Source organism: Carlito syrichta, unplaced genomic scaffold (genome assembly GCF_000164805.1).
Source record: "Carlito syrichta isolate Samal-C Ts95f unplaced genomic scaffold, Tarsius_syrichta-2.0.1 Scaffold306821, whole genome shotgun sequence".
Classification (NCBI taxonomy): domain Eukaryota; kingdom Metazoa; phylum Chordata; class Mammalia; order Primates; family Tarsiidae; genus Carlito; species Carlito syrichta.
In genome coordinates, this window is record NW_007250917.1 from 119,873 (window position 1) to 129,561 (window position 9,689).

At 61.9% G+C, this 9,689-nt stretch overlaps 1 protein-coding gene across 1 annotated transcript in view; it reads right to left on the reverse strand.

The window, feature by feature from the left end:
- Positions 1 to 605: 605 nt before the first annotated feature.
- Positions 606 to 9,689, reverse strand: part of GALNT9 (polypeptide N-acetylgalactosaminyltransferase 9) — a 51,059-nt gene continuing 41,975 nt past the window's right edge. Inside the window, exons 7-10 of the mRNA XM_008063394.1 lie at positions 8,561 to 8,698; positions 6,759 to 6,854; positions 3,876 to 4,043; positions 606 to 1,544 (exon numbers count right to left, since the gene is read on the reverse strand). Of these exons, the coding sequence (XP_008061585.1) occupies positions 1,398 to 1,544; positions 3,876 to 4,043; positions 6,759 to 6,854; positions 8,561 to 8,698 (549 nt within the window). The 3' untranslated portion in view covers positions 606 to 1,397. The remainder of the gene's footprint in view (positions 1,545 to 3,875; positions 4,044 to 6,758; positions 6,855 to 8,560; positions 8,699 to 9,689) is intronic.

Here is a 9,689-nt window from a genome sequence, read left to right on the forward strand (position 1 = left end):
GGGACAGAGTCCTGATGCCCTCAGTACCAGGGCTGCTAGGGTTGGTGCTGCAGGGTGTGGCCCAAAGTCGTGAGTGCCAGTGACAGAGCGGGGGGGAGGGCTGCTCTCATGGGAGAGGATTTGTGGAGGCGTAGCAAGGACGACTGTGCCAGTGGGCTTCGCAGGTGTGACCTGCCTCTGGCCAGAGGGCAAACTGTGATCAGTGTTCCCTTCACTCTCCTCTCTGCTACTGTAGACCCAGACTTTAGCCAGACACGCGACTGCCAAGTGAAGGGCCACATTTCTAGCCTCTCTTGCCGCTAAGAGTGGCTGTGATGCTAAGCTCCGACCCAGAGGATGACAGTGGGCATGATATCAGCAGCAGCCCCGTTCTTGTCTCCCTCCTGCCTTGCAACTGGGCACGGTGAAGCCTCCTCTGGATATGAGGGCTGGACACCCCCTGGGAAGGTCGGACTCCCCCTGGAGAGGGCTGAACCTCCCCAGGGCGTGTTGGCACACAACTCCCTGCAGGCCAGAGTCATGTTTCAGCTCTGTGCACCACGCGGCTGCTTCTCCATGGTGCCGGGGCCCTGGAGCAGCAGCCAAGATGACAGGTGACAGTGGGGTGGCCATGTGCCGATAAAGCTTTATTATAGGGATGGGCGGAGGCCGGGTCGCACCTTGCTGACCCCCCACTGTGGACGTTAGAGCCAAGGTGCCCTGGCTCCTGGACAGCAGAGCCGGGCCCCACCCACCAGGGCAACTGGCTTGCAGGAAGACAGACACGGCCTCCGCTGGCTCGGCCTCTCTTTATTTGGTCTCTGCTGCAGCAGTCATGTCCTCTCTGAGACACGGCCTATGGGTTGGCCTCTGGAGCCACGGCAGCCATCCATGTTCCCCTCCTACCAGACCCTGAAAAGCCGTGTTCTGATGTTCAACTTAGGTCAGGACCCGAGAGGCCAGGTGGACAGCGAGGGCAGCTGGTGGGGAGACCCCGCCCAGAGGACGGAGACAGGGCAGCCTCACATGGTGGAGACAGGGCAGCCTCACACAGTGGAGGCAGGGCAGCCTCCACGAGGCTGTGGATGGGCGGAAGCACATGCAGAGGCGGCGCCAGCCCGGCAGTCGGGACAGGAGATACCGTAGAAAAGGCACGTGTTTCAGAGTTGCCGTCCTTGTCCTGAGACCCCTCCTGTGGGCACAGCTGCCTATCCCCGGAGGGGCCGTGCTCCCAACGCAGTGGCCAATGGCCCGGTCTCCTGGCCTCTGCAGTCCAGGGTCTAGAGCTCAGCCGTGACACACCGGGCACCGCCCGGGTTGCCCAGGGTTCATGGAGCAGGTGCAGAGGGCCCTGCGGGCTCGCCTGGCCCCTCCCAAGGTCCTCGGGGCCTGCCTCACACAAAGGCCAGGGTGAGTGGTCAGTGCCGCCCAGGCTTGATCCAGTTTCTGATCATCCACTTCTGCCCAGAACAGCGCTGCACCACTAGCCGCAGCCCAAAATTGGCATCTTTGGACATTTCTACTTCCAGGCACCGGCCCGTGTCCCGGCTCACAATGGGACCACTCTGTGGGGATAGGGAAACTGAGTCAGCTTCCTGAAGGGGCATCCCCAAAAGGGGAGAGACCCCAGGCCCCAACCTGGTCATGGCACTGCTGGCCTTCAGGACGGGGGGTCCCCATCTTAACTCCGTCTTCCACCCTCTCCTCCTCCCCTGGTCCTCCCTCCCTCGGTCCTCCCTCCCCCTCCATTCTTCCTTGGTCCGCTATCCTCTTCTGACCCTGGGGATGGGCTTCCCCCCCCCAGGGTGCCTTCCTGGGGTCCCTCGGTCATCTCTGCAGCTATGGAGTCCCCTGAACATCGATGACCCTGGCCCAAGCCAGGCGCCCCAGGAAGCCGACCCACCAGTCCCCCATGCTGGCCTCGCCGTCCCCACCCCACCCCTGCCCCTAGAGGACTGCGCTGAGCACCTGGCCACAGCCAAGCCCGGCCTGCGGCCCCTCCCAGAGCTAGAGGGCCCCGCCGTTCCTGGGGCAGGGCCTCTGCCTGGCCTGTGTTGGTCTGTACAGGGTCCCCTGGAGGAGAGAATGGGCTGGGGTGGGATGGAGTCTGGGGTGCCTAGAAGACCTGCGGCCTTGACCTTGACCCAGGAGCTGGTGCGGTGAGATGTCAGCGGGAAGCAGGGCTGGCGGGATGGGGACAGGGCAGGGTGGGTGGGGGACGGGGACCGGGTGGGGTGAAATGGGGGCAGGGTGGGGTGGGGTGGGGTGAGATTTGGGGCGGGGCAGGTGGGATGGGGGTACAGGCTTGGGGCTTGGCGACTGGCCAGGTGTGGGATTTGACCTCATGAACAAGATGGACCCCAGAGGGCTTCACTGCAGAGAGTGCACAGACGGGGGGACTTTGGCCACACCGGCAGGCCGCAAGGCACAGAGAGAGAGAGGTGGGATTGCATGTCCTGTAAAGATGTCCTTGTCTACTGGGCTCGGTGGCTCAGCCTGTAATCCCGCGCCTTGGGAGGCTGAGGTGAGTGAACTGCCTGAGCCCGTGGGTTTGCGACCCCCCTGGGCAACTTGGCGAGACCTCATCTCTACAATAAATCAAAAACTAGCCGGGCATGGTAGCGTGCGCCTGTAGGCGCAAGAATTGCCGGAGCCCAGCAGGTCGAGGCTGTGGTGGCTGGGAGTGGCCACTGCACTCCAGTCTGGGCGACAGAGTGAGACTCCAACTCAAAAAAAAAAAGATGTCTTTGTCGAGCCCCGAGGATCTACCCATGTAGCCTTGGCTGAAAATGGGACCTCGCAGATATCCTTAGTCAAAATGAGGCCACACAGGAGCCCTGCCCCGATCCTGCACCGGGGGCTTCAGAGAAGAGGGAGGCTTGGGGATGTAGCCACAAGCTCAGGGTCCCTGAGGGCTGCGTCAACACAGAGGCAGGAGAGGCAGTAGGGGCCCTCCCTGGAGCCTACAGAGGAGCCAGCCCGACACCAGGAGGTGGATCCAGCCTCCCTCCCAGCCTCCAGAAGAGCCAGCTCCTGGACCCTGACACTCAGAGGCAGATCCATTCTCGAGGACAGGGAGAGAGAGTCCTGTTGTTTCAAGCCCTCAGCCTGGGGTCTTCTGCCTCATCAGCCCTGGATGCTGTGCTCAAGGGTTTTCAGGACCACTGTCCTGGTCCTGTGCAGATGACTTGGCAGAGGACAGCGGGGGATCGGGAGACCTCCGCAAGGGGACAGGCAGGCAGGTGGTAGGCATGTCACTCTGATGTGGATGGGGGCAGAGGAGGAATTGTGGATCCCATGGGGACAGGAGATCGGGACACTCGGGCACCCGTGTCTAGACAGATGAGAATGAAAATCGGAACCAAGTCCAGGGTGGATATGGGCGGGTGTGGGGAGGGAGGTTCCGAGCAGGGAGGGCAGGAAGGCGCCGTGAATACCTGGGGGCTCAGGCAGGTGGGAATCAGGGGTGTCTGCCGGAGGGTGGGAGGGGGGCCAGGCTCCAGACAGCTGGGCGAGGGCACAGGAGTGGGGGTGCTCTCCAGGAAGAGCCCTCCAGCCCTGTATTGATCCTTGGACCGCTTGATGGGAGCCCAAGTCCCGGAGAGGACGTCCCGTCTCCCCCGCCAGGCAGGAGAATCACCCACTGAGGCCCAGATCCTCCCTCCTCTCCCCTGGAGGCTGGAGCGTGGGTGGTCGAGGCTGAACAGCGCAGGGACCTGGGGGGCGGCTGCAGGGCTGTGACCAGACTGTCCAGTTCAGCCCTCTCAGCTGTGTGACACTGAGCTGGTCACCTGACCTCTCTGGCTGTGTCCACCCACCACCACCCCAGACTCCCACCCACTGGCGGGCCCTGGTGTGTGGGTCCATGGTCTCGAGGCCCTCCCACCCTAACTGACCTGGGTGAAGTCCCACAGCCGCTGCGTGGGCCGCACCACATCCTCGCACTTCTTCAGGGTGGGCGTGCGCCCACGGCCGTCATCCACCAGACATTTGGAGTCGGGCAGGAAGGCCGTGGAGCCCAGCGGCCCCAGCTGCAGCAGGCCATGGGCACTGTACCGCACTAGCTGTGGACAGGAAAGCCCAGTGAACGGTGGTGTCTGGGCTGGGGGCGCCAAGCCCAGCCCCTGGCTCTCCCCTGCCTACCCTCCAGCAGGAGGCATGGGCCACTGGAAACTGGCTGCGCACACGAGCCCTGGGGGGGCTGCATAGGAGCCGCCCACCCCGGAACAGCATCGCAGATAGGAGGTGATCCCTGCAGGGCCCAGTTGGGCTGGAAGGCTCTGGGTGGAGAGTGTCACCAGGCCTGGGCCACCAGCCTGGTCCCCAGTGTCAGCTTTTGGGAGGCGGGTCAGGTGGGCACCCAGGGTGGGCCTGGGCTGGAGAGGCCGGGCCCAGCAGCAGGTAGGAGCGGCCCCTCGTGTGGGCCACCTGTTGGGACTGGGCTGTCGGGAGGCCCGCCCGGATCACGCTCCGAGGGTGGCTCTCGAGACCCCAGGACCCAAGCTGGAGGTCGAGGTCCAGGGGCCCAGCAGTGGCCAAGGTCCTGGCCTCTCTGGCCTCAGAACGTTCTGGAATGGAGAGGAACCCCCCCCTACCTCACCCCCCATTCAGGGACACGGTCCCAGAGCTGAAGGTGCGGTTCCCCAACATGACCGGGACTCCCTCCCAACAAGGTGTGGGCCTGTGTGCTCCCTCACTGAATTTTTGGGGAGCACCTGAACACTAGGGGCGAGGTCAGAGCAGGTGGCAGTCATAAGCCTCCTTATTCTCTTGCTCTGAGACCCAGCACCAGGGGTGAGAAAGTCCACGTGGCCTGGGTGGGGGTGTAAGTGGGGGAACTTGAGTGGGGGGCGGGGCCTTGTGGGGAGGAGCCTGTGTGGGAGGGGCCTGCATGGGGAAGGGCCTGCATAGTGGAGGTGCCAGTCTGGGAGGCAGCGTCTATGGGGTGGGGCCTGCGTGTGAGAGGGTCCTGTGCTTGAGGGACCTGCTTGAGGCGGGGCCTTGTGTGGGTGGGGCCTGTGTGAGGAAGGGCTGTATGGAGGAGGTAACGGCAGGGGGAGGGGCCTAAGTGTGGGAGGGACCTGAGTGGCGGAGGGGCCCAACTGGGGGAGGGGCCTCATGGGAAGGTGTTGGGCCCCCTCCGGCCCTGCCCCTGAGCTCCAGCTGGTGCCGGTACACCCTGCTGGCCAGGGTGGTGGGCAAGAGGACCCTCCTCTGTTGGGTGGCCCCAGGGCATGCTGGGAGGAGCGGTCCTGCTTTCACCACAGATTGGTGAGCAAGTCAGGCTGCAGATGCGGCGGGCCTTGCCGTTTGGGGGCTGGTGTCACTGCCACACCATGTGTTATCTTGAGATTCGGTGGTGGCAGGAGGCATGTGGCTCCCACCTGGAGAGTCCTAGCCACACCCGGATGTCAGACAGCAGCTCAGAGCTGGGAGCAGTGTCCTGTGGCTTTGAGCCAGCTCCCAGCCTGTGTCCGCTATCGTGGCATCCCAGGAGACGACCCTTCCTGGCATGGGGCTTGGGGCCTCCACCTCTCTCGCCTCCCACAGGCTGGCCAAACATACTCGAGTTGTCTTGCAAAGGGGAAGCTACAGTGGCATGTCCTGCTGGACTGTCTCCCCATGGGGCTCGTCACGCCGGCCTCGCCTCTCCCACCTCCATCTGCCTCCCCATTTCCAGCAGGGAGGCTGTTTCCACTGCCACCCTAGTGTCCTCTAGAGGCAGAGGGCTCACCCCGGGCACCACGTTGGGGCCCTCGGCAGCCCACACCTCCCAGCCACTCTGACACCTGTCCTTGAGCACCCGAGGCCAGTCCTGATGCGGCCCCTGCTTGCTTGGGCCAGCTTGGGCGGCTCCTACGTTCTCCCATGGGGCACCAGAGCCCAGCAGGTGTGGCCTCCTGCCTGGGCTGTGACAGACTGGCATAGCAGAGGACCATCACCTGTGTCCTGCCAGGCCCGGCAGACTCAACTTCCTCAGGGGATCCCTGTCTTGGTGGGTGATTCTGTTTTCTCCCTCAGTCGGAGGCCACTGCACCTCAGAGCTGCTGGGAGGGGGCGCAGCCTAGCACCCCAGCTCTTGTCACAGGCCAACCCCTGTGGCTGCAATGACCCATGGGATCTTCCCTCTGAGACCTGCCAGGTGCTGGAGCTGAGGGCACTAGGCAGGGCTGGGCCGGCCCCCATGGAACCTTGTGGGCGCTTAGGTCTGTGGGTGGAGTCAGAGAGGCCCAGCTTGTCCTGGGAGAGCAGGAGTCTGGGCTTGACCTAAATAGCGCCCGGTGTGGACAGGACCTCCTTTCCTGGAACTAGAGTCACCTGGGCTCCAGCACCCCTCCCTGGGTCTGGGCCCCGTGTCTCGTGATTCCCAGGTGCGGCTAGGATGCAGGTCCCCTGGTGCGGCATGGAGGACACGAGTGCTGTGTGATACCAGCAGTATCCTCGGATCAGCCTATACCATGATGTGGTTTCTACCTGAATCCCCATGCTGGCCCTGAGAGGTAAGTGCCACGATGATCCCATTTGATTGACTGGTAACTGAGGCACAGGGCATTCATTGATTTGCCCAAGGCCCATGTGGCCCAAAGGCTCTGCTCTTGAGCATCTGCGCTGAGCTCCTCCTGGGCGTGTGATGGGAGGCCTGTCGAGGGTCTCCAGGCTGCTCCGAACCCTGAGCTCAAAGGATGCCCCGTCGACCTATCTTGTGCCCATCTCCCTGGCCCACCCGCATCTGTCCTGCCTCCTGTCCTGCACCCTGTCCTGTGCCCTGGGCCTCCTACCTGGGAGGACATGCCATGGCAGGGGTAGAGAATGGCCCGGTCGTCGTCCTCTGCGCCCTGGTCCAGGCAGTAGCCACTGGCCTTGCTGTTTCTCACCTGCAACGGGATGTGGTGGAAGCCCAGGGTCATGTGGGGGGCCGGGGAGGGCCCTGGGGAGCCCTGCCCACCTGCGATCTGCAGCCTCGGCCCCAGGAGAGGCGTAAACCTGATGCCGGGGGGTGGGGCTCGGGGCCTGCCTTCGGGCAGAGGGATGAGGGGAGGGAGAGATGCGGGTGCTCTGACTGGGGGGCCTCCCGGGAGGGGTGGCCGTGTCTGTTACTGATGGAGACACGGACAGACGTGTCTCATGTCTGGGTGGAGACCTGGTCATCCCTCGGGGAGGGAAGCGCCAGCGTGGCCATGGAGAGGACGTGTGCCCTTCTCCTGCATCTGTGCCCGCAGCTCCACAACTCTGCGGTATCCCCAGGAGAAGAGACAGCTCCCCAGCCTGGGAGCTGCCTGAGCTTCTCTGACTGGGAAACATAGTGGCGAGGACCATGCGCTGGCTCCGCGTCTCACACCCTCCATGTGTGGGTCTGGGAGCCCTGAAGCCCGTGAGGACAGGCCTGGCCAGCCCGCCAGAGGATGGGTTGTGGCCAGCTGACCTTCAACAGCAGAGTGGCCCAGTTAGGTCGGACCAGCCTGCCAGAACCACGGGCCTGCCCGATGCCCAGGGATCATGTGGTCCTTGGTGCCGCCTGCTGCCAGCCACTGTGCATCAGGGCTGCCACGTGACCCGTGCCACCCCAGGAGGCAGCACTGGTGTGAACTCTCCAGTGGGTGGGCATGGCTTGATGGGTGAACCAAGTGCATGGGGTGGATTCACAGGGAGGCTGAGGTCACAGGAAGGCTGGAGGCAGCAGTCGTGTCACATCGTACATGTGGGCACTGGTGGGGCCACGTGGGTCTTTGTGCTGCTGGTATGCAGTGCTGGAGTATGTGTGTGCACATACGTGTGAGTACATATATGCACACATTGAATGCATATAGGAACATGACTGTGTCTTCATGGATGTATTCGTGCACATCTCTGTGTATGTGTACACATGTCCATGTGTCACTTTGTCTTGATAAATGATTGTATGTTCACCTGTGCACAGGTGGATGAAAATATATGTCTGTGTGGGGAGAGCTCTGTGTATGCGTATGAGCAAAACCATGTGCAAATGTGTACTGTTATATTTGTGTGCACTTACACGTGTATGTGTGTACATGCTTTAACATATGCTTGCATGTATTTATGCACATGTATGCATCTCTATGCACATGTAAGTGAATGTATGCATGTGCACATATGCCAGAGAATGCATGTGTGTATGTATGTGCATGTGAAGGGATACATGTGCATACACACCATGCCAGTGTACACATACCCACATATGTATTGTATATGTGTATAAGCTGAAGGCATGCACATATGTTCAAATGTGAACGTGTGTACATGCACACACATGAAAATGAGCACACATATGAAAGGCAATGTGTATACATGTGCACGACACGCACGTCTGTATGCATCCGTGCATGTGGAAATATATGCATGTTTATGGAAATATATGAGTGTGTGTGCACACATCTCTGTATTTGCTTGTGTGTGTGTTTGTATGTCTGTACACATGCATGTTCCTGTGGGCTTGTGCATGGGTGCTGCCTGTGTGCCTGTGAATGCACCTCAGCATCTGGATGTCCGAGGACACACGTGCACAAGTGAAGGCGCGCAGGGCGGGTCTGCCTGGCCGAGGGCTGCGTGGTGGAGGCGGTACCTCTCCGTACGTGAGGGTGTCGTTGTAGGTCCTCATCTCTGGGTACACGTTCTCCAGATACCACTTGAAGCTGCGACACTTCAGCCTCTGGCGCAGGGCCAGCCTCTCGGACACGTCCCCGAAGTCCACCCCTGGGTTCTGCAGGCAGGAGCAGTGGAATGGTGCATGAGTGTCACTGTCCCCCTGACCCAGGGCCCTGGTCATGGGGGTGGGCCCCTGGGGCACAGGGCCCATTGGGACTCAGGCCTCCTCTGGGCCTCCCAGGATCCACAGAGGGTTTGGGCAGCCGCTTCTGGTGAGAAGGGTCCTGTGTGTGCCACCCGGCCAGTCCCCACCTGGGGCCCTGAATGCCCCAGGTGACCCTTGAGTCCTGGCACCTCCTGCTGGGTGGGACTGTCCCTGTCCACCTGGCCTTGGGCTACCCAGATAGTCTAAGCCACATGAGATGTGTGACCCCGCTGTGCCCTTCCATGACACAGCAGCTGGCTTCCCGAATCCCCTGAGTCCTGCTGCAGGACACCACAAAGGCTTTGCCTGGGACACTGGTTCTGAAATGCCCTGAGCATGGGAGGAGGAGGGGAGGCCCAGGTGGCCAGGCCCACGTGGAGCTCCCAGCTCAGCAGGTGCGGGCGGTCCCAGGATCTGCGCTGCAGCTGACATGATGCCACTGGCCCAGGAACTCCCTCTGAGGACTAGCGCCCTGGACTGTGGCACTTGCCTCGGGCTCTCAAGGGAGGGACAGCACTGGGCTTGTGGGATGGCATGGTTGTTGTGTGTCACCTGCAGAAGGGGGGCTGAGGAATGTTTCAGGGTGGGGCCCTGGCCCAGGTGACCCTTGGGGTGGTGAGGTGCCCATCATGGTGATGAGGAGTCCATTGTGGTCATGAGGCGACTATCATGGTGGTCCAGTGTTGGTTGTGGTCATGAGGTGACCGCTGTGGCGGTGAGGTGACCATTTTGTAGTGAGATACCTGTCACGGTGGTGAGGATGCTGTCTTGATGGTGAGGTGGCCGCCGGGGTAACAGGGCAGTGGGTTGCCAGCGTGGCTCACCTCACTGGCCCTACCCATTGGCAGCTGCCATCAGCTAAGATAAAAATAACTGCACAGCTGGGCTCGGTGGCTCAGCC